The following is a 25316-nucleotide window of genomic DNA, read 5'->3' as shown; positions in this document are numbered from 1 at the left end:
AAATTAAGTATTGCACAGGCAGGTCCTCCAAAGACTATCTTGGTAACTGAAAGCCACTTTGGGGGTCTCTATTATTTATAATTTGCCAATAGAGTAGTGCAAGAGTGACCACCCAATTTATGTATCTGGGCACCATTTAATAATATCTACCACTTCCTCTCAAATTGCCATTTACAGTGCCAGGTCTCACATGGAACTTCAACCACTTAATCCTCTTCAGTAATGTCTGTTATTACACACAATAGGTGGACGAGCTGCCATAAGAGTATACAGTATCCACTCATGGTCACAGTGGACTCGCCGAAAACATGGATATCAGCGGGGTCACTGATGCCTGTACATGTATATGGAGGTAATAGGTCACTGATGCCTGTACATGTATATGGAGGTAATAGGTCACTGATGCCTGTACATGTATATGGATGTAATGGGTTACTGATGCCTGTACATGTATATGGAGGTAATAGGTCACTGATGCCTGTACATGTATATGGAGGTAATAGGTCACTGATGCCTGTACATGTATATGGAGGTAATAGGTCACTGATGCCTGTACATGTATATGGAGGTTATGGGTCACTGATGCCTGCACATGTATATGGAGGTTATGGGTCACTGATGCCTGTACATGTATATGGAGGTAATAGGTCACTGATGCCTGTACATGTATATGGAGGTAATAGGTCACTGATGCCTGTACATGTATATGGAGGTTATGGGTCACTGATGCCTGTACATGTATATGGAGGTTATGGGTCGCTGATGCCTGTACGTGTATATGGAGGTAATAGGTCACTGATGCCTGTACATGTATATGGATGTAATGGGTTACTGATGCCTGTACATGTATATGGAGGTAATAGGTCACTGATGCCTGTACGTGTATATGGAGGTTATGGGTCGCTGATGCCTGTACGTGTATATGGAGGTAATAGGTCGCTGATGCCTGTACGTGTATATGGAGGTAATAGGTCGCTGATTCCTGTACGTGTATATGGAGGTAATAGGTCGCTGATGCCTGTACGTGTATATGGAGGTAATAGGTCGCTGATGCCTGTACGTGTATATGGAGGTAATGGGTCACTGATGCCTGTACGTGTATATGGAGGTAATGGGTCACTGATGCCTGTACGTGTATATGGAGGTAATGGGTCACTGATGCCTGTACGTGTATGTGGAGGTAATGGGTTACTGGTCTTGTGCCCGCAGCGGCCTCTCATTGGGAAGTCTGATGCACCCCTAATGAATAGTCATGGTGGGAAACTGAACGTCCCATTAATTCCTTCTCCACGTGACTGCTCTCATTATACACGGCACATTAGGCAGCGCCTGGTTACACTGTACTTTTTCTTATATTCGTCGGTGCCAGTCTGCACAACAGAGACTTGGCCGGACAGGACGCAGTTTCGTGCATTTACTACAATATGGAAATCTGTTTAACATTCAAAAATCACTTTGCAAGGAAAACGATAACCAAGGAACAAATAGGAGGAAAAGTCCCACAGATCTGCCCCAAAGTGCTCCAGATACTCAGCAGGGATGACATCAATCATCCATATAATAACAATGGTCATCCTAAAATCTGTACTCATCCCAAACCTGTCTTCTGCTGGTACTTCTCCATTTTGCCTCTAGTGTGGTAAACTTTTGCTTTTGGTGACATAATTTCTGTATGACAGACCCTATGATGTTTGGGACACAAGGCATTATGGTGCCAGGCATCTTCACCTGCCCATTTTCCAGGTCCATGGACAAATCTATGTGGAAAGGAGGATACTTTTGTCTAATTCCATTGCTGGGAGAAGGTTGAAGTACTGGAATGGCAGATTCAGGGTACATACATCCCATAGACATGACTAATTGGCCAATTGTTAATGATTTTTCAATGGAAAAGGAGATGTCGTAGCCAGACACCTCCCAGGGAACAAAAGGGTTGGACAATTGAAATCATACAGCCCAACCCTTATCGTCCTCGATGGATGGCGAGTCTGGAGACCTGCAAACAATTTAGATGTTTTGCTGATCCCACGGCTATCTTTGAGTTTGGACAACATTATTGTAATGTGTACGGGGGGCATGAAGGGGTTGTCTGGAGCCACTCACTTCTACTTTGGAGATGAATGGTGCCGATGGCACAAATGGCCGGTATCGTGCATGTGTCTTATTCTAATTGACAGGGCGCACTGTGCACACTTCAGTTTACCAGGGGACCTTCTTTGTGATGAAGTATTGAAAAGACTGAATGGAAGCAAAGATTGTGAACCTTCAGGTCAGGGGACAAGTGTCACGGGTGTGTCAGAGGCTGCTCGGCGATAGGTGCAGAACCTATATAGGGACGTTAGGACAGACAGGGTGATATTAGATCTGCCTAGGGGTCTCCACTACCCCCTTCCCTAGTGTTGGGTTCCCTTCCACTTATCCCTTCGTATTGCACTTAGTCTTTCCTATACTGTGCGTGACACCAAGACAACATTTGGGGCTCCATTTTCTTTCCACTATGGAAGAGCCATGACTCCTGTAAAAGTAAATGGAGTGAGCTGTACAGTCACCATTGCATTTATTCTCTGCTGGAGACGCAACGGGGTTCTGGGGATCCCAATACTTGAGATACATATGTAGCAAATGCCATTTTTCCCACTTTAGAGCACTAAGTCAGTAGTGTGGGCCATCAAGCCAACTACGTAGCGCCATATTACAAGGGCTGTGCCAAACAAATAATTGACAGTTTGTGATGGATCATTGAAAAAGTTGTATAGCTGTAGACTCGGGTCCCACATACATCATGGAAGGGAATACCCCGCGTCTGACTTTCGGACCCCTGATGGCTGCAGTCTACCCCTTTGATAAAGTTGCAGGTTTCCTATGACTCCCGCCGAAGCACGGCTGATTAGTCTAGTCACCATGACCTACGTAGCAGCCATTACGGTATTACCAGCCCCAAATCACCGAGGCAGGATGAATAAGTGGCGGCTTTTGTACTCCCTTCATGTGTAACAGAATTGAGGGTATTTTTCCACTCGGCCAGAGAATAATTTGTCCCCATAAATAGACCCTTTCATTAGTTAGAGTGTTGCGCTAATTGTGTTGGAAAGTACAAAAGCCGACCACAAGCGGGCGAGAGAATAACGCACCATGGTAACTCTGTAGGGATATAAATTATTTCAACTGCTAAACCAAAGGACAAAAGCTTAAGTAAGATTCAGTGACCCAAGTGTGCTGGGCAGCAGGAGGCAAGATGGTAACACCAAGAACCACAGCTTTACAGGCTCTGCAGAGTTACATCTTTACATTAATGACCATTCCCCTTTTTTAAAGTCACAAAACTGTGTAAGTCACGTTACTAGAGATTATAAAATGGCAAACAGTGCCACTCTCATGCACTGGCTTTGGCTGGTATTGCAGCTCAGCCCTATTCTAGCAATACCAGACACAGCAAATGGACACGAGGGGTGCTTTTGCTGCTCAAGTAGCAAAATTTACACAGGGTAGCACAGGGTCTCCTTTCTTAGAGCTGCAGTTTTTCTCCACAGCTGCTCTTCCTTCTGAACTTCTTAATGGAATACACCTCTGAGTAAACACTGATTCACAGGATAGATGATGATTTCTAGAATGGTTGCTTGTCAAACTGCTAGGACCCCCTCAGATCACCAGAATGGGGCACGTTTGTTCCCTTTCATGAATGGACTTGCTCTATGAAAAAAGAGACCAGATGGAGCTTGTAAGCTCAGTGTTCCTTGCCTAGGAGACTGGCCACCGCTAATAAACTTCAGAGGTGGCCAGTAACCTAGGAAACAAGCTGTAAGCCATAAAATTAAAAATCCTTTCTGAAGATTTCAACAAGTAAATTACGAAGTTTCTGCTTGCTGTTATTTTGATACAATCACAGTATTCTCTGCTGCAGTTCAAGCAGAGCTTGGAATGCTGAACTCTGTATAACCCCGCCCACACCTCTGGCAGATTTTTGTGTGCACTGTGTATAGGCAGAACGCTGACAATTTGTTTTGGGGGGGCGTGGTTGGACCAGGAGGCAGGAGACTGACTGACTGATTCCTTTGGCGGACCTAGCTTGGTTGAGCATTACATGGACACCTCAATGATTTTAATGTGAATGTTGTAATTCTTTAGTTTACCTGCGATGAAGCTGAAGAAAGACGAAACACTTTGTTCGCTAAGAAGTTACAGCTGAACGATTGGAACTTTCCATATTCTTCATTTTTGTCATTTCCTATCAGTGCGCTCAAAGTGGGAAATTGTCGTGATGAGCTCGAGTCAGAGACCTCGTCCACAGAAAGTAGACATTAGACAATGCATTTATCGCAGACGACTTTCTGCATTTCTAAGTCAAGTGTCAGGAAAGCTTTCACTTTTTTGACTCTTGAGTAGACAATGGAGCACATTTATTGAGAAGCGATATTCATTAAGAGCTCGTGAGCCGGGAAGCGGGGAATTACTGTGACCCTACTGGTAAAAGCTCTGCCGTGGGTTTAGGCTCCGCTCGTAGTGATTATCAGTGTGTGATCAAACAAGGCTGGAGGAGGATCACAGAGGAACAGCTTGGGATGATTATGAAGCCATGTTATAAAGGAGAAGAAAAGCCTTTTATCTTTTTTCCTTCTTGGCCCCCATAGAGTGGAAATATTGAAATGTAAAATGTTTTCATGCTTTTGTACTGGTGCACATTCCGAAAAAGATTTATGCCCGTGGGCAAAGTTTACGGAATCTCCATGCGAATCCATAATTTGGCATCCATAATCTTTTTATTTCTGTGCGACTTCTAGAGGTGCAAGTATACACGTAGGAGTCACACTCAGGTCCTGAGGGGACTTGGATCCTCTCTGCTCAAGAAGACTCTAGTATTAAGGTAGGAGTCCATATGCCTGAGAATACACTTTCTATTCAGAGGCCGTAATCTCGCACTCTATTGATGGGTAGCAACAAGCGGAGATGGAATGAATGATTTACTACGGAGTTTCAAGATGGAAAGCTTCAACATGGGACTACTACTCAACACAAAGAAGACAAACAAACATATCGACCACTGCCAAGTACGACCGGGACACATTTGAGATGGACGGTGACGAACTGGAAGTTGTAAAGGACTTGGATCTAATCGGATCAATGATAACGCAAGATGCAACGACTACACCGGAAGTCAATAGGAGAAGGGCTATGGTCAAATCAACAATGAAGACACTGGACAAGGTCTTCAAAGCAAGGAACATTTCATAGGCTCGTACATAGTCATACATACGGATTTGAAACCTGGGCGATTAAGAAATAAGACAGAAGAAGAATTGACTCCTTCAAAATGTGAAGCTGGAGAAAATTTTGGGACAAATCAAGCCAGACATGTTCCTTTAAAGCAAGGATCACCAACCTACGACTTGCCTACTTTGGACACATCATACGAAGAGAGCAATCACTGGACACTGGAGAAGGACATCATGGGAAAAATAGAAGGAACAAGTCAAAGATGAAGACCAGCAACCTGATGGCTTGATACTATCAAGATAATGACTGAGAAGACCCTGGTGGACCAATCTAGGCTTGCTCAAGATCGATCTCCCTACAAAGCGTTCATCCGTCAAGTCGCCATGGCTCGAGATCAAACCGAAGGCAGTTAAACTAAAAAAAAAAAAAAAATCTTATCCATTTAGTGTATATAATGCCCTGTGAGCTTAACAGCCTGGACTTCATTACCGATGTGTAAAGGACGAGCTGCCCCCTTTTCCCTTTGTGTCGGGGTCCCATTGTGTTAGCCATGCCCCTATATTAAGCACGTCCTCACAGACAGATATGAGGATTGTATATTGTAGGACATTTACATTCTAGATGCATTGAGTCCACATTTTCTACCAGACATGGAAAAGTCTCCACGTGCTCCATATATAGCCGTATACCATCCAGGGCAGTAATAAATACTGGGGAACGGTTTTCTCTGCCATCAGTGTTCATACAGATTGCAATGAGCAGACGTATCCTGGTCTGGTGATCATAAGCATACCCGGGATAAGACCTCTCATGGCATTTCCCATGATGTTACAAAGTAGTTAACCCTGAATCCCTGTGAAGTGGCAGATATTTTGTCTGCTGGCGTATCCGTGGGAAAATGCAGCAAAAAATGTTTGGCAATAAATTAAAAGTAATGTGGAACCAAGGCATAACATCCACGCCCCGCCTGGGGTAACCGCATAGACCTACAGTATTCGGACGTAACTTTGCAGAACTTGCACCCACATTAGTGTATTTTGCAGGGTGCAATTCTTCAGTATCCGCTTGATGTTATTTCCAGGTGACCAATAACTCCATCAGTGCTACAGTGATGTTTAATAAGGGGTCAAAGGAGTTGTCCCATGAGGACCACCAGCTTCTTATAACCTAAAGCATGTAGGCAACCGGGAGGAGGTATGTTAAAAATATGACCTTTGGGAGAAGCTAAGTACCTAGAAGTAATTTTATACTCTTACCCTGGGCTGCTTGCTGTAGTTTTGATAAAATCAGTGTTTTATCAGCAGAAGATTATCTCTAGAGGACTAGTAAACCTGCTGCCAGATAGTCCAACCCCGCCCCCACCACTGATTTGGCAGCTTTCTGCCTGTGCAAAAGTGAACACAGAAAGCAGCCAATCAGTGGTTTTGGGGGGTGGGGCTATACCGATCTGAGCATTCAGAGAACTGATATCTGCAGCAGATAAAACAGGGATTACCTGCAGAGAAACTTTTCTTGCCATTCTATGACGTATTAACGTATGCACCCAAGCTCGTTCAGTGTCGGAGGCTGGAATGGCAGAAATGTGTGACTATCGCTTTAAAATAAGCTTTGCTTGGAATTAATATTTAGAGACATGTAGCAACATATTCCTAATACCTGGTAATACCCGAGTCTGTGCGATTATTAGAGATTACTCAATGCAGAGGCTTTATGTAATGTAATCCTATTGACAATATGGAATTGACATGAAATCCTTTAAGGGTCAATTATTCCTCATCACGTGCTCCTAAAGAAGTCGTCCACTAAAGCAGAACTCCATCAGGTCTTGTCCCCAGTGGGGCTCCCAATATAAAGCTTTCCTCCCACACACTTGCGCTAATTTCATGGTAAACTAGATAACAAATCAGAAAGTTTTTGAGGTTTGGAAAGATGATGAAAGAATGTACAAAAAATGATGAATTCATGAGTTAGTTTGACAAATGTATAGGTAAGCAGCCTGGAATATGGGAAATGCTGCTCTGTTATAAATCATGGGGGAAGCAGAGGAAGAGAAAAGATGAAAAAGAGAGATAAGAGATGAAGGGAAGGTAGAAGAGGGGAGAAAAAATAAAAAGGGAAGAAAAAGGAAAGAAGGAACAGAGAAATGGGCATGAAAGGAGAGGTAAAAGGGTAGAGGAAGAATGGGAGACGAAGAGAGGGAAGGAAATGAGGAAAATGGGAGAAGAGCGTAAAAGAGAAGAGGAAAATGGGAAAGATATTAAAGGAAAAGAGAGAATGAGAGAAGAGAGTAAAGGAAAAGAGGAAGAATGGGTGAGTAAATGAAAAGGGAGAAGTGTAATGAGGGAGAGAATGGGGTAAGTGGGTAGAAGATGATTAGAAGATAAGGTGAGGAAACTTTTAAAGAATGCAGAAGAGGGAAAAAGGTTTGTAAGGGGATGTGAGTAATGGTAGAAGAATGGGAGATGAGGAGAATCGAGGAATATAGAATGAAATAGATGCGAAGAGAGTGTAAGAGGAGAGCGGGCAAGGATAAAGGCGTAGAGAAAGGGAAAAGTGGTATGGCAGGAAGGTAGAGTATAGGTGCAGAGAATGAAAGAGGGGAATGGAAAGAAGGTAAGGAGAAGAGAACGAGGTGAAAATGTAAATGGATAGAGGAAGAGGGGAAGAGAGTGGAGGAAGGGAGTAAAAGGGTAGATGAAGATGGCTATGGTGTAGAGGTTGGGGAAGAAAAAGAAAGGGAATTGTGGTGAAGGAGAGAGAGCGATTAAAGGAGAAAGAAAACCGAAGGCAACGTTTTCAGGAAAAAGGAAAGCGGGTGAATGGAGGGGGAGAGAGAACGTACGAGAAAGAGAAATGGAACTGAGGAATATTGGAAAGAAGAAAAAAAATAGAGGGAAAAAGAGAGCAAAAGGTGGTTAGGTGGGGAGTGGATTAAGGTAGGAGCAAAGAAAGATGGGAAGTGGAAAAAATGAAAATATAAAGTAGGAGAATAAGATAAGTTGAAAAATTGAAAGAAATGGGGGGGGGGAAGGAAAAGTATAAAGAGATTGTCCGCTTTGTAGCACTTAGACATGACAGGTTCATGTATGATCTTCGGCCCCTTTCAGTTGCAGCCACATGAGCGCAGATAACACTTGTCTCCGTTCTCCAGCTGCGTTCCACCCTTATTCCCTATCTTTATCATTTCCTCCTCGATGTGCGTGTCATGTACGGGTTCTCCTATTGCTAGTACTGGTCCAGTGCCAGCACGGGTGACGTATGTTTAGCCGCGCTGAATGCACTCAGCACATGGCGATGACAATGCGAGGCGATGTGTAGGGGGGCATTTATTTACTCAAGGAAGCAAAGATCTGGAAAGGATGTCTAGGAACACAATGTATCAGAGATAAATGCAGCATTTGAAGAATCTCTAATTCTGTTATGTATTTCGACTCCTGGGGAAGTTTCTAAGGAAATTGGATAAAAGGTCGACCATAAAAAAGTGATATGATCCACCAGGTCTTCTCTTATAAGTACATCAAGCCTTTTTCAGACTTTGTTCCTTTTTTTAGGATATGTTTCTGCAGTGCATAACCCCATAAAAACTATACTGTACCCCTGCAGGGGAAATGTAGTATTGCATGCTGACTATTCAATTGCATGACCATGTAATATTTGGGGGTAGGGCATCTGGGTCTTGTTATTGAGTAGATGGGTTTCCTAATTTGTGATTCCCCCTCCGAACATCTTAGTATGGTTTCTGGAAAGGAGTTGGCTTCATGAACTTTTCCTGGGAAAGAAGGGCATTAGGGGCCAAACAAGACCCCAGTGTTGTCCCCAATTCTCTCAGATTTGGCCGATCTGCATTACTGCACAACAAGGCAAATTTACTATTTAGGAAACAGGGAAAGAAGGATGAGAGGCCATATTTTCTGCATTATATATCTGCCATCTAGTATATAGTATAACGATTGTCAAGGCAAACTCAGCTCTGCTACATCAGTCATAAGAAGCTGGAATGTAGGAATGTGTGTGAATTGGTGACTCCCCTGGAGATGTGTTCTGTGGACAATCACATAAGTCAGTGTCAATCACCGGTCACTCCACTTTCCATGATCTGGTCTTCTGTTGGGGTGTTCTGGTGTTTTGGGATCTCTTGTCAGTTGCCTAAAGTGAGATGTCTGGAGGATGTTGAAGTGTTTTCTTGGCAGCGCTGAGCAGAATGCGATTGTGCAGAACAGTCCGTCTAATTCTTCATCTGGTCTGAAGATATTACGTTGAGTTGAAACCAGAATCGGCAATCATCGAGTGGGAGCCATCATTACACGGGCAAAAATGGATGAATAAGAATAAGGAGAATGATTGTGTCTGCTTAGGATGTATTGTAAGGCCGCTCAGCGTTCCCGGATCTCCATTTGCTGTCAGTGGCCAGAGATCCGGGAGCTGCGTACATCTATCTGTGTGGATAGCATTGCTATCCTGCCTTTTACTTTGTTTCCATCTGTTCAACAGCGCTGTCATTAAAGACCTCCTAAAAGGTGTCATGAAAAACAATAAAGTTTATAAATCCTGATTTAAATGGAGATTAATGTTCCAAAAGACTTTGCATAAATCAATAGTGCAACAGAATATAAGGCTGTGTTCACATGCCAAGCAATCATCCAACAGCGGACACAACTGGATACGTTTTTCTTACATTTCAAAAGGATCCTTCTTTTGCTTACGGGATCAGTTTCAAATGGAAGTAAATGGCTGGCTACTTAAAGGATCCGGTTTCCATAGACTTCAGTGTATAAAAAATCCATATCCAGTTGATGTCAGTTTTTTTTAGCAGTTCAAAAGAATTGTATCTACACTACTTTTTGGTCATCGGATTGCTCCTGGATCCGTTCTGACGGATGGTTACTGGCATGTGAGCATAGCCTAGGAAGGATGGTAATGTATGTTATCATAGAGATCTGCTTGTTTCATAGCTCACAAGCCACTTCTTCCCTTCTCCTATGCCTTCTGAACTCCTCATTCACAAAACTGCTAAACTATGTCTTTAAGTTAGACTGGCATCCCACTGAGAGATCAGTTTTTAGCTGCCTATTGAAGTCTATGGAAAGGAGAGCTGGATTCACAGCTACATTGCTCAGTACTGCTGTATAATATCCTATGTGCTTCTACTTCTGAACTAGTACTGCATAGACACAGGAGAGCAGTAATCTCTCATTTCTGTGTGTGCTGTGTATGGGAGACATCATAGCAGCGAGTCTCTACCCACCAGCTCAGACACAATTAATAATTAGAGAGCGAGCCTGCAGTGGGGAAAACTGATGCAGGATGCAAGTCATATAATGGCCAGGCTAAAGTGTTATTCCTCATGTACATGTGACAAGGTACCTGAAACCAAATGTCCACTTTCAATATGTAATGTTGTAATGAAACCCTCACTTTATATGTAGTTGGAGGATCTCTACAAGGTTGTGCTCACCGATACCATCTTCTCTTCCAGGTCAACATGTTTGTGGAAGGTTTCCATGATGCCATCATCCTTTACGCGCTGGCGTTACATGAACTGGTGCGGAGTGGTTTTAGCAAAAAAGATGGAGAGAAACTCGTTCAGCGGATGTGGAACAGAACGTATGAAGGTAGAATTCATGAAGGAGCCAGACGTTGTTCTTCTGTCATTGGCTTTACTGTCTTCTGGCTTTGTGACATTGGTGGTAACCTATAGGGAAACTGTGACCTCATTTAATGTCAATATAGAGAAGGGCAGCCAGGGAATATCAGGGTCTCGGCAGCGGCTTTGGAGCCCATCATCTATTGAAGAACTAGGCCCCTCACTTTGCCTTTAGTCATCCATGTACCATGTTGATGAGACTCGGATACAATCCTAAGGTATCAATTAGTACAAGTAAAATGACCAATTCAGCTCTTACATCTGCCCCAAAAATGGACACACGTGTACAGCAGAACTTACCTGCCTTACAATAACTCCTCCTGGTCAGAGTCTATCAGCAAGACAACTTGGAAAATGTTCCAAGGAATTCCAGAAATCTGTCTCAAGCTCACATTTTTACTGGCTTTTCAAAAAGGGCAGTCATAGAAACATCGATGTTTCGCACTATACATTTTTTTTTTTTTACTTTTGTTATGTGGGGTGGAAAGTTAGGGGAACAGATTTTTTTAAACTTTGCATATGCAGGGCAAAAAAACGAGAAATCAACTTTTGCTTAAAATCTAAGAAGGTTTCCTAGGTCCCCCCATGTGTGATCCAGGAGAGCCTGCCTTTCCTGATTTCGGCCCCTGGGTGCATCTTGGAGCACCTAATGGCTTTTTTTGGACAAGCGTCACCGAGGTCTGTTGTACTACACTCGTGTATGGAGGATACATCCTGGATATAGAAAGCTTCTTATCTCGGGACACATCTTAATTACTATGGTGCAAAGAATGGAGGTTGCCGTACACACTGGAGGCCTCCATCACTCCATACCTGCATCCTGGGAAAAGTATTCAGAGACGGAAATATGATGAAAATGCATTCATAGACATAATATAACAGGTCAAGGATAGCGGCAGTAGAGGGGAGGTTATGCCACAGTCCTGAGTGTACTAGGGACATTGGCACCATGGGCATGCATGGCTCAGTGGCACCAGAGATGAGGATAGCCAGAGGCACTGGGATTGAGAATGCAAAGTGCCATGATGTTGTGTTTGCTAGATGCAGTGTTACAAAAGGTGAGGATGCCCTGTGCCGGGTTTACTAAATTCTATGGTGCCAGAGAAAAGGATGCCCAGTGGCACCAGAGGCAACGATGTCCCAATAGGAACAGAGGTGGAGATGCCCTGTGGCACCAGAACTGAGGATGTCCAGTGCCATGGTGATGAGTTTATTAGATACAGTGGCACTAAAGTTGGGGTTGCCCATGTGTACTAAAGGCAAAAATACACAGGTGCCCCACAGGCTAGGATGCCCATGTGCACCACAGGCTAGGATGCCCAGGTGCACCACAGACTAGGATGCCCAGGTGCACCACAGGCTAGGATGCCCAGGTGCACCACAGGCTAGGATGCCCAGGTGCACCACAGGCTAGGATGCCCAGGTGCACCACAGGCTAGGATGCCCAGGTGCCCCACAGGCAAGGATGCCCAGGTGCAACACAGGCAAGGATGCCCAGGTGCAACACAGGCAAGGATGCCCAGGTGCAACACAGGCAAGGATACCCAGGTGCAACACAGCCAAGGATACCCAGTGCCATAATAATAATGCCATAAGGCAACTAGATGCAGAGTGGGGTTGTCCAGGCATAACAGAGGAGGAGTTGCCACAGGCACCAAAGGCATGTATGCCTTATGGCACCAGAGGCCAGATTGCTCTCTGAGATTCAGGACTTTAATAATGTAGCCAGTAATTATGTATCCACAAGTTGGATCCTTGTAATAATTTTAATAAAATTGTAACACCATGTGTTTTGTCACAAAGTTGTTAAATGACCACAAAGGAAAATAATGTTTAATATCACGAGATCTAAAAACAAAATACAGCAGGATGGAATGATCTGGAATGAATCATTGCTGGAATATTCCTAAACCTTCTGCCGATATTGACTCCTGCAGTAAAACAGATATTGGAAATATTTGCAGTAGTTTCTTTCTGAACTTGTGTTTTTTTCTTTTTTTTTCTGAAACATCTGTTTAAAGTGTGATTTAGGAAAAATCTCAAAGGTAAAAATCTAATATTGCAAGTTAAGTGCATGTTTTCTTAAATTATCCATTTGAATTTCTGGCTTTTTTCTTTCAAAGAATAATATTTTTATCTAGACAAGAGAAGGATTTTCTTAGCCTCCCTGGAGTTCATTAAAATCAATCATGTTGAGCTGGAGATTTGGATACTTCCCCATAAGCATGTTAGAGTTAAGAAAACAAGCACTTTAATTTCCACTCTGCCATTTAGATATTAGGAAACAAATGTCCTTTTAATGTAAAGGATCATCATTTATTGTAAAATTTATTAAAAAAAGATCCACATGATATTATTAGTCTTTTACATATATTACTTTATCCTGCACTGATCCTGAGTTACATCCTGCATTATACTCCAGAGCAGCACTCACTATTCTGCTGGTGCAGTCACTGTGTACATACATTACATTACTGATCCTGGGTTACATCCTGTATTATACTCCAGAGCAGCACTCACTATTCTGCTGGTGCAGTCACTGTGTACATACATTACATTACTGATCCTGAGTTACATCCTGTATTATAATCCAGAGCTGCACTCACTATTCTGCTGGTGCAGTCACTGTGTACATACATTACATTACTGATCCTGAGTTACATCCTGTATTATACTCCAGAGCTGCACTCACTATTCTGCTGGTGCAGTCACTGTACATTACATTACTGATCCTGAGTTGCATCCTGTATTATAATCCAGAGCAGCACTCACTATTCTGCTGGTGCAGTCACTGTACATTACATTACTGATCCTGAGTTACATCCTGTATTATACTCCAGAGCTGCACTCACTATTCTGCTGGTGCAGTCACTGTACATTACATTACTGATCTTGAGTTACATCCTGTATTATACTCCAGAGCAGCACTCACTATTCTGCTGGTGCAGTCACTGTACATTACATTACTGATCCTGAGTTACATCCTGTATTATAATCCAGAGCTGCACTCACTATTCTGCTGGTGCAGTCACTGTACATTACATTACTGATCCTGAGTTGCATCCTGTATTATAATCCAGAGCAGCACTCACTATTCTGCTGGTGCAGTCACTGTACATTACATTACTGATCCTGAGTTACATCCTGTATTATACTCCAGAGCTGCACTCACTATTCTGCTGGTGCAGTCACTGTACATTACATTACTGATCTTGAGTTACATCCTGTATTATACTCCAGAGCAGCACTCACTATTCTGCTGGTGCAGTCACTGTACATTACATTACTGATCCTGAGTTACATCCTGTATTATAATCCAGAGCTGCACTCACTATTCTGCTGGTGCAGTCACTGTACATTACATTACTGATCCTGGGTTGCATCCTGTATTATAATCCAGAGCAGCACTCACTATTCTGCTGGTGCAGTCACTGTACATTACATTACTGATCCTGAGTTACATCCTGTATTATACTCCAGAGCTGCACTCACTATTCTGCTGGTGCAGTCACTGTACATTACATTACTGATCTTGAGTTACATCCTGTATTATACTCCAGAGCAGCACTCACTATTCTGCTGGTGCAGTCACTGTACATTACATTACTGATCCTGAGTTACATCCTGTATTATAATCCAGAGCTGCACTCACTATTCTGCTGGTGCAGTCACTGTGTACATACATTACATTACTGATCCTGAGTTACATCCTGTATTATACTCCAGAGCTGCACTCACTATTTTGCTGGTGTTCACAGTGACTGCACCAGCAGAATAGTGAGTGCAGCTCTGGAGTATAATACAGGATGTAACTCGGGATTAGTAATGTATTATACTCCAGAGCTGTGCTCACTATTCTGCTGGTGCATATATTATATTACTGATCCTGGGTTACATCCTAATTCCATGACTGCCTTTCTACAGGTATCGCCGGAGAAGTGTCCATCGATGCCAACGGTGACCGATATGGGGACTTTTCTGTGATTGGCATGACTGATCTTGAAGCTGGTATTCAAGAGGTAAGATGTGATCTCCTCTCTGGTAACAGGACTCCGGCCAGACTTCATTTTCTTGGATCTATACTGCACATCTGTACGACTGCTAACTTTTTGACTGGAGACCAAGCAGTGTATCTGCACCAGCGTACTTGCATTGTTCTGAGCGCCATCTGTGCGTTTGCCAAAATTTTAGCTTATTTAGTGGAGGTTAAAGGAACGCTTTTTAGTTCTCTTACAAAAATGTCATGATGTAAGCTGTTTATACACAATGCGGGATCCGCATTGAATTCCTCTGTAGCCCGGTCATGGTTTTCTAAGATATAGACCAGATAGCTCCATAGATAGTAAAGAACAACTGCAGCGTGCGAGAGAGATTAGATAGAAACGCAGAATACACAGCAATGATTGATCAGCTCCCTGGGGAAGGGACCACATTTTACCCCAACACCGGACCACATCACCTCCACAAAATGCCACTTTAAGACCCAAGGGGCACATTCTTAAAGAAGCACTCCTCCTCTTCCTCCTCCTCCTCGTCCCAGCAACCTTTTTATCCTCTTAATATATTGCAGTCGTCATATTATATAGCTCTGTGTACTTACATTTGCTCATTTTGCATTTCTACCCATCTACCCAATTATTTCTTCTCTTTTCTCTTCTCTGTCGAAACATTCCCTGCATTTATCATTGCCCTCTCCAACTCCTGAACCAGAGGGATCCTCCTTCCTCTTTCAGGGACTTTTGCAGTGACTCATGACTCATACAGGGACAATTGACCTCCTGTTTCTACATAGAGCTTAGAAGGATTCAGCTCGTCAGTTTTTTAACACGTGATGTCATAGTCCTAATGAAAGAGAATAATTAGTCGGGTAGAAAGGCAAAATGAGCAATTGTATTGAATTTTAAAAACGAGTCTACTTTCTTCCAGAAACAGCGCCACACCTGTCCAAAGGCTGTATTTGGTATTACAACTCAGCCTCATTCACTTTAATAGGCATTTTTTTGGTAGATCAGACGTGTTTTTTTCTAAGCAAGTCATTTGCATAAATGATGGGGAGGAAATGTATTGACTGAAGCGCAGTAGAGGACAATGTTCTCAAGTTTAGTACCTCCTCAGATAAGGGGCATTAGCCCACCTGTGGATACTGTAGACTCTATAGGAGCATAAAGTTAGCTCCTTTAGGTTAGTCCTAGCTACATGCTCTCACGGTTGAGCCAAATTCAGATGAAAACCTTCAAGTGTCCTCCTCTCTCAGGATCCCCAACCATATTTTAAGAATCCATGAAAATCTCGATAGGACACCTAATAAGAAGGCCACAACCTTAACTGTACGTCCATCCAGACTAATATAGTTGGTAATGCCAGAACTTTTGTGTAAGGAAGGCAAACTAAATAACAATAATACAGTCGGCCATACGGTATAAGTCATACTCGACAACTTTTGGAAGTGGTTCTAGGGGAAATTTTGTAGCACGTTGCTAAAAAATTTTCAGAACCTTGAACTCCTTTTTACAGTCCAAGCAATTTCAATACTCTAGTTCTCCATATCCTCAATATGGGCACCAGGTCCCCATCTTAAAACAGAGTGTCTCTTCATCAGGCACAAGAGACCTTAAAGTGCTTCCTTCCAAGTGGTTTCGGGAGGCTTTTTTGACATTTGGGAGATCTGACAATGAGCCCACCTAAAGTGACGAGAGCTGCCAGTAAATTCTCAACTTATACCATACATTCCAAGTTTCTAAGAACTTTCAGGCGTCTCCCAGAAAAGATGGAATAAAAACAACTGCCACAATCTTGGAGAGTTGGAACGTATGTTGAAAATTGAGTATTTATTGGCAATTCCAGGAATTTCTCGACCCGGCCATGACCACCTGTAGTGTCTCTTGTTCTTGGTCCTCCTTTTATGGGTGTACTTGAGTTTTCCCAGGAAAGATGTTTTAGTCGACGCATTTTGAAGCGTCACACACTTCTTCTTCTTCAGGATACATCCACACATGACAATCAATAAAAACTCCACAAATTCTCCATTCTTGGAATCGCTTGGGGGTAAAGTGAGCAGACTTCCAGTGATAAGACTTTTATCACCTTTCTTTAAGTTTTCCATGTGAAAAGTCCTTTAAATGCTTCCAGTGCTTCTGTAGACTACTAAATAATGTCAGCCTTCACTGAACCATGGAGATCTGATTTCCTCACCAACGTCCTGCTTAGCTTATAATTTTTAATGGAAAACTCTAAAGAAAAGTTTTTGTAATATTTTTTCTTTATGGAGATTTCCACTCATGACCAAATGTAAAGGAATTTTTATATAAGAAAGAAGAGTTATCAGTCTGAACCCCCTCCTCTCCGGTGAATTCCACCTGGACTGGAAGTATTAGAAAAAATCCAGCAATCTTAAAAGAAAAAATGTACACTACTAAAACTTCACATTTAATGGAAAACAATTAAAAAGTTAAAGGGGAATCAGAAAAAGAGGGATAAAAATGATCCTTTCTCTCCAAGTTTTAATATTCTACAATTTTTCTCTTGGGATGCTGGATTTTTTTTCTATTGCTCCGGTGCCTCACCCATGCTCCAGCTGGGATTTTTTCCTTCCATGCATCCTTACCCTGATTGATAGATCTGGGGGCTATACTACACTTCAGGAGTGCTGATAAGCATTTTTTTCTTTTTTGGGCTGGAAGGGATGATGTGCCATATAGTCGCCTTACCTCTGCTGTCCAGTATCTTCACCTTTCCTCTGCTGTCCCATATAGTCACCTTACCACTTCGGTCCCATATAGTCACTTTACCTCTGTTGTCCCATATAGTCAATTTACCTCTGCTGTCCCATATAGTCACTTTACCTCTGCTGTCCCATATAGTCACCTTACTCTTGCTGTCCCATATAGTCACCTTGCCTCTGCTGTCCTATATAGTCACCTGTCTGCTGTCCCATATGATCACCTTACCCCTGCTGTGCCATGTAGTCACCTTACCTCTGTTGTCCCACAGTCATTGTACCTCTGCTCTCCTGTAAAGTCACCTTACCCCTGCTGTCCCATATAGTTACCTTACCTCTGCTGTTGCAAATAATCACCTTACCCTTGCTGTCCCATATAGTCATTTTACCCCTGCTGTCCCATATAGCCATTTTACCCCTGCTGTCCCATATAGCCATTTTACCCCTGCTGTCCCATATAGCCATTTTACCCCTGCTGTCCCATATAGCCATTTTACCCCTGCTGTCCCATATAGTCATTTTACCCCTGCTGTCCCATATAGTCATTTTACCCCTGCTGTCCCATATAGTCACCTTACCTCTGCTGTCCCATATAGTTACCTTACCTCTGCCGTTCCATATAGTCACCTTACCCCTGCTGTGTCCCAGGTGGTAAGGTACCGTATAGATGGGATACCATGTCATTACTTCCTGCCCAGTCATAGACCACCAAAGCAGCACTGGAGCTGCAGGGGTTCAGATTGGTAAGTAACAATTCTTTCTTAATTTTATAACGATTCCTTACATCTGGCCTATTTGTAAAAGAGGTGGAAACCCCCTTTAGCTTTGCACATTGTAAATTAGGGCTTTAAATGGACACAATGCCAACATAGTATATGATATTCAGAGCACTCGCAGTATAAGCTTGCTTTGGAAGTACATATTTGTTCTTTTAGAGGATATTACGCTCTGCACATATATTCAGTGTGAGAGGCGAGCCAGCGAACTTCCTCTGACCTATAAGAATAGTCATGTCACACCGTCCCATGCTGAAACCATAGCAGCTTAATGCATATCCCTCCTTCCTCCTGACCTTAGCTAGAGAGCAACAATGAAAGCAATAGGCTTGATTTACTATCTTTCTGTTAGCCGACTGTATATGATATAGGAATTACGTATGTAAATTGGCCAGATCTGATATTAAACGATTACTCTAGATAATACAGTGGACTTCAGAAAAATATACATTGAGATAAGCACATTAATGACTAAAGTCCCAGAAGAAGGTGAGGTCTTTGTAAACCATTGAAGCATGTAGAGCAGCAAATTCTGAAAAGCTGTTTGCTGAACTTGTGTTGTATCCTTTATTGTACTCCAGAGCTGCACTCACTATTTTGCTGGTGCAGTCACTGTGCACATACATTACATTACTGATCCTGAGTTACCTCCTGTATTATACTCCAGAGCTGCACTCACTATTCTGCTGGTGCAGTCACTGTGTACATACATTACATTACTGATCCTGAGTTACATCCTGTATTATACTTCAGAGCTGCACTCCCTATTCTACTGGTGCAGTCACTGTGTACATAAATTACATTACTGACCCTGTACTGATCCTGACTTACCTCCTGTATTATACTCCAGAGCTGCACTCACTATTCTGCTGGTGCAGTCACTGTGTACATACATTACATTACTGATCCTGAGTTATATCCTGTATTATACTCCAGAGCTTAACTCACTATTCTGCTGGTGCAGTCACTGTGTACACCCATTACATTACTGATCCTGAGTTATATCCTGTATTATACCCCAGAGCTGCACTCACTATTCTGCTGGTGCAGTCATTGTGTACATACATTACATTACTGGTCCTGTACTGATCATGAGTTACATCCTGCATTATACTCCAGAGCTGCACTCACTATTCTGCTGGTGCAGTCACTGTGTACATACATTACATTACTGATCCTGAGTTATATCCTGTATTATACTCCAGAGCTTAACTCACTATTCTGCTGGTGCAGTCACTGTGTACACCCATTACATTACTGATCCTGAGTTATATCCTGTATTATACCCCAGAGCTGCACTCACTATTCTGCTGGTGCAGTCATTGTGTACATACATTACATTACTGGTCCTGTACTGATCATGAGTTACATCCTGCATTATACTCCAGAGCTGCACTCACTATTCTGCTGGTGCAGTCACTGTGTACATACATTACATTACTGATCCTGAGTTACATCCTGTATTATACTCCAGAGCTGCACTCACTATTCTGCTGCTGCAATTCGAAATGGGTGACAAGCTTGTAATCAGGAACAACTTAACTGAGCTGTCATTGAGCAGTGTGAATTTTTTTTTAACTGTACAGTTTTGGGTGTTAGGCCAGGATTACACTACCGTGTGTGATGCGAGAAACTCGCATGAGTCTCTCGCATCAACATCTGGCGCTGCAGCCGGTACTCAGGACCAGAGCTGCGGCTGCATAGAAATACATGCATAGAAATTAATGCAGCCGCAGCAGTGGTCCTAAGTGCCGGCGGCAGCGCTGTATCTTGATACGAGAGACTCGTGCGAGTTTCTCGCATCACACATGGTAGTGTGATCCCGGCCTATAGAGGATACTTCTCAGCAAGCAGTGAATGCTGGGAGATTTCAGCTCTGAAGTCTTTTGATTTCAGTGTGAAAAAAGTCAGCATTTTCTGAGGGGTATAACTTAACCACGCAAAAGATATAAGAACTTGAAGTTTTTGTCTAGTAGTAAGTAAATGATATGTCCACCCACAACCCACATGGCAAGGACTTCTTTTTTTGGTGTATAGGGGTTTCTAGTAATATGGGCCCCACTGAACGCCGGCCTATACATCCCCTATAGCTTCCCGACTCCATACAGACCAGAATCCCTGTTGGGAAAGCAATCAACAAGTTTTATTGTCCTGAACTCTGTGGTTTCGCATAAACCCAGGCAAATTTTGCCGTCTGCCTGTAAAATGTTTTCACATAATTGACATTCTTAAGGCAAAATATGCGCCGGACAAAAATGCAAACAATGGCTGTGTTCTCTGGGTTTTACGGAATGGAATCGAATTCTGAAATATTATCATTAAATTATGATTACTTAAGGATCAGTCACACTTTGCTTGCACAGTACCCGTCTGTGTTAATCATGTACATGTTCCTACCACAGTCTAAACATGCTCCGACCACAATTTAGTAAAATAAGCCACAAACAGAATTTAAAATAATAAAATCTAGTCTCGTCTTTAGCTATTACATTCACTGTATCTTTCACATATAGGAAAAATCTGAGAACTATTTACTTTTAATTTTTTGAACTTTTGGCTAGCCTCTATCTCGATGAATAGAGCCAAGTGAGAAAACCCCGGACTTTGACTTTGCTGATCGCTCTGTGTCTAGACCCACCGGCCAGATTTTCTCCCAACGAGCATCAGGCCATATGGCAAAAACTAAAAAATAATACTATGGGGTCACCTAATGGTAGATCCTATGAAAAGTGCTAAAAAAAAAAAAAAAAATCACAATTCTAGACAATTTTTAATTTACATATGTGGGAAAGCGAAGTGTTATCCCTTGCAAAAGCTGTAAGGATCTCCATATTGGAGGTCTTCGATAAGATGTCGAATGGCTTAAAAGTAGGGGCCAATTCACTGATTTTTACCTGAATATCTTAATCAATTGTTTCTTAAAGGGGTTTTCTCACGAAGGGAGCCCTAGTCTTCCCCGTAATGAGACATCTACTCCAAATCGTTCAGGTTCTGTGGTATGTTCAGGTTCTGAGGTATTCGAGCCATGACAGCCACCACTACGTTTTCCATGGAAAGTCAGGAGTCATGAAATATCACAATATGGCACTTTTTAAGTAGCACAGTCAAAGTAGGAAGAATGAGGTTACGTGTCAAGTGTTTCATATATTCTCATATCTGGGCTTTCACTTCCCTGAGGCGGCTTCCTGCCCTGGAGAGGCTTCCAATGTGGTACTGTTGCCTAGCCAGCTGGGCTGCCTGCTTTTCCTTGTGACCCTCTGCTGGCTCACTTTCACTTCTGCTAGTGCCAGTTTAACTCCACTTGTTCTCCTGACTATTTTCTCCTGCCTGCCCTGACCTCTACTTTCCTGCTTTGCCCTCTACTCGCCTGCCATGACCTCTACTTGCCTATTCTGAACTCTACTTGCTTGCCCTGATCTCTACTTGCCTGCTATGACCTCTACATCCGTGCCCTGACCTTTACTTGACTGCTCTGACCTCTACTTGCTTACCCTTGTCTCTGCTTGCCTGCCCGGACCTCTGCTTGCCTACCGTGATCTTTACTTGCCTGCCCTGACCATCTATTTGCCTGGTCTGACAATATATTTGCCTGCCTTGATCTCTACTTGCTTTACACTTCTCTTCTGAACACTGACCGATTCAGTCCTTGCACCGCCTAACTTAGTCTCCTGGCTGTTACTTTGGTACCATACATAGGGATCTCCTTATTGTCTATGTTTTAAGCCAGGGTTCCACAACTCCAGTCCTCAAGGCCCACTAACAGATCAGGTTTTCAGGATTTCCTTAGTATTGCACAGGTGAAGCAATTATCACCTAAGCAATACTAAGGAAATCCTGAAAACCTGATCTGTTTTTTGGGCCTTGAGGACTGGAGTTGGGGAACCCTGTTTTAAGCAATTTCTAATGACTGCTACTTGGGGAAGGTAGCAGCCTGGAGATTCTCCGTGGGGAAAATCCACACCCTTAAGGGTGAAAAACCCACAATTCCTCCGACTCTGCTCCATGGTCAAATCTATTAGTGACCTAGTGACTTAAAGGTCCTGATTCGTCATTGCTAATTCTTTTTTCGAGTAATTTGCTCTTTTTTATTGGTTTAGTATTTATATTTTATTCTCTATACATGTTACGCCACTTTTTAAGTTTTTTTTTTTTTTTCTTTTTCTTCAACTTATCCAGAAGTTTCAGACAGATTGATGAAATGCGACTGTACCAAATGTTGCATGTTTTTCATGCAACTCAGTCCAGTAAGATTCCTGGTTTTCAACTTGTCGCACTTTTAGCCAACTTTACGACTTTTTAAAGAATTTGAAACTTTTTGGTGAAAAAATAAAAAATCACAAAAACTGGTTAAAGAAAAAAAAAGTGCATTTATGATCTTGTGCAAAATTCATGCATTTGCTATTTTGAAAGAATTTGGCCCAAAAAAAAAATTTTCATTGAATACCACAAGTGAAAAAGAAAAATGGATTGCAAATGATGAATCGCGCCCTTTGCTTCTTGTCACCACTGATGATGGCTGATAGGAGTGTCCCACCATCTACATGTTCTCCAATGAACGAGTCGTGTGGATTCTTCTCCAGGAAATGTTGACCAAGTGTCCGTCTAATCCTGAACTTCAATTCTATAGTTGATGCAATGTAACTCATCTTTTCAAGTACATCCTATATTTCCTAAAAATCACAATTTCATTGACCGTTCATTCCTCTATTCTTATGTCACAGGTTATCGGAGATTATTTTGGCATCCAAGGAAATTTTGAACTTCGACCAAATCTGAAGACTTTATGGGGAACTGGGAGGATAAGACTCCAGGAAAACAAAGTGTTTGAGACCATTACTCCATGTAAAACATGTAAGTAACTCTATGCATGTAATTAGGTCTAAAAATAATAATTTGGTTTCTACATCCCCTGTGTATTACAATATATAGCAAACTACAGGAGGAGGTACCAGTGAATCTGACATCAGAGTCTCTAACTCTTATCTCTCTTCTCCTGAACCATCTTCTAAGCTGATATATGACCACGTAAAAGTTCATCTAGCCTTATTTATGATTAAGAAGTCAGGAAAAGCTACTGAGGTCACAATAGACTCTAAAATACCTGATATACTCTCTACCTGGGCCCCAGGTATTTTTTGGAAGAACCCCTATAAATAAAGGCCATAACATGTGTGACACTCATAGTGCTTATATTTAATAAAACAGTAAATAATACTTTATGATAAGTGGAACGTCTCAGCACACCAGCCGTAAGAGCGGATGGACGTGGCCACTGTGCAGTCTTTTCATCCTCTAAATCCAGCAAGAACCAGTGCAAATCCACCGAGGACAATATTCCCATCTGCCAAGGACACGAGTGCGACATACGGTGCTTTTTTTGGCACGAGAACCTGTCCTGTTCCCTGCAAAATAGGATGCAGGAAATTTCACACCCCTGTGTTTACAGCTCCGAAGTCAATTACCTTTAATTAAAACAACTTCACAGTTCTTTGCAGAACGGAAGAATATAATCTGCACCTGTTACTGCCCCAGCTTCCTCAATGGATGGGCCTAGAATTATGTCTCATTGCTGCCGCCTGCAGCCGGCCAGGGTTTCAGGAAATGTTCACAAAAAATGGATTTTTAAAAAAAAAATACATTTACAAAATAAATCCAATTTTCTATGTTACACTTTATACTTTTAGTATATGCTTTTTTTTTTAATCAATCTGCTCTGATTTATTTCGTACTATATCTAATTTTTTTTTCTTTTTTTTACTGGTTCTTGCTCCATTTTTCTGTTACACAGCTCCAAATCCCCCGCACAGGCTAATAATTAAAGATATATTTACATCTCATTAAGTTGATGGCTTATTGCTAGGGTATTCATCATTCTGCTCTGATTTATTTCGTACTATATCTTTTTTTTTATTTTTTTTTTTTTTTAAGTTCTCCAGCCACCCGCTGCAGTTCTGCTCATGGGGCTGCAGTTCCCTGCACAGTGAGGTGTTCAGGAGCAGCGCTGTGCAGGGAACAACTGTCCTTGCGATGTAGCATACAACCCTTTCCTTTTTTGGATCGATGGAGAAAGGGGTGTTATGGATGGCAATTATGTCAATAAGTAATGGCCTTTCCTAGCAATGGAAATACCATTTAATTCCTGCATTTCTGGTTGCCCATTGCCACCACTAGGGGAGCTAAGGAGGTCTCTTCTGCCCACTTCCTGGCAACCAATATAGCGGCTATTACAGGTGCATCAGGGCTTTGTCCTTCATCATTTGCTGCCTCTTGAATAATGTGAACCTTTTTCTTAGCAACATTAATATTATGTGATTTGTTTCTTCAAGCAGGTGGTTTAGGAGAATCTGCAGTCACTGGGATTGTGGTTGGCGCCTTCCTAGGCACAGGGCTGTTAATGGCTTTCTACTTTTTCAGGTAACTTCATATATTCATACAACCAAAATGCAAAAAGTAGATTATATGCTGTAAGGCCCCGTTCCCACCATGAGGATTTGGGGAATTGTTGATTTTCTGCACCTATTAGATTGCGTTGTTTATTCTTTTTCTTATGTAATGATTTAAATAAAGTTGTTTTGTTTTTGATACTTCCAGGTATTTTGGCTTTATCAAAACTTTATTGATAGTCATGTGCGGGTTATATGTGTTTTTTATGTGCAGATTTTATGCATTTTTTTTTTTTTTTTTGTAATTCTACGGGAGAAAAATCTCAGAGAAATTGACATTTTTCAGACTTTAAAATCACACCGCTGGTCAGTTTATGTAGTATAAAAAGAAATCACAGCTGGGAAAAGATTTCTAAAAAGTCCATCCACTTTGGTGGTAAGACACTGCAGTTTTTTTTGTGCAGTGAAAAGCGCACCAAAAACTCATGGTGGGAACTTAACCCAAAGGCTTATTCACACGTCAGTGTTTTGCATCAGTGTTTGTAAGCCAAAACCAGGATTATACATGGGGCCGCTGGTAAACC

At 42.2% G+C, this 25316-nt stretch overlaps 1 protein-coding gene across 3 annotated transcripts in view; it reads left to right on the top strand.

The window, feature by feature from the left end:
- Positions 1 to 25316, top strand: part of NPR3 (natriuretic peptide receptor 3) — an 80157-nt gene that overhangs the window by 46079 nt on the left and 8762 nt on the right. For 2 of the 3 annotated variants that reach the window (XM_073543897.1, XM_073543895.1), the window contains exons 4-7: positions 10688 to 10823; positions 14780 to 14874; positions 23071 to 23200; positions 24676 to 24763. In XM_073543897.1, coding sequence (XP_073399998.1) covers positions 10688 to 10823; positions 14780 to 14874; positions 23071 to 23200; positions 24676 to 24763 — 449 coding nt within the window. The remainder of the gene's footprint in view (positions 1 to 10687; positions 10824 to 14779; positions 14875 to 23070; positions 23201 to 24675; positions 24764 to 25316) is intronic. The other variant, XM_073543896.1, reaches the window with a different exon arrangement.

This window comes from Dendrobates tinctorius, unplaced genomic scaffold, assembly GCF_039654945.1.
Source record: "Dendrobates tinctorius isolate UK_male_01 unplaced genomic scaffold, ASM3965494v1 ptg000135l, whole genome shotgun sequence".
In the NCBI taxonomy this organism is placed as follows: Eukaryota; Metazoa; Chordata; class Amphibia; order Anura; family Dendrobatidae; genus Dendrobates; species Dendrobates tinctorius.
The sequence above is the reverse complement of the archived record's forward strand: the minus strand, read 5'-3'. Positions and strand labels throughout refer to the sequence as shown.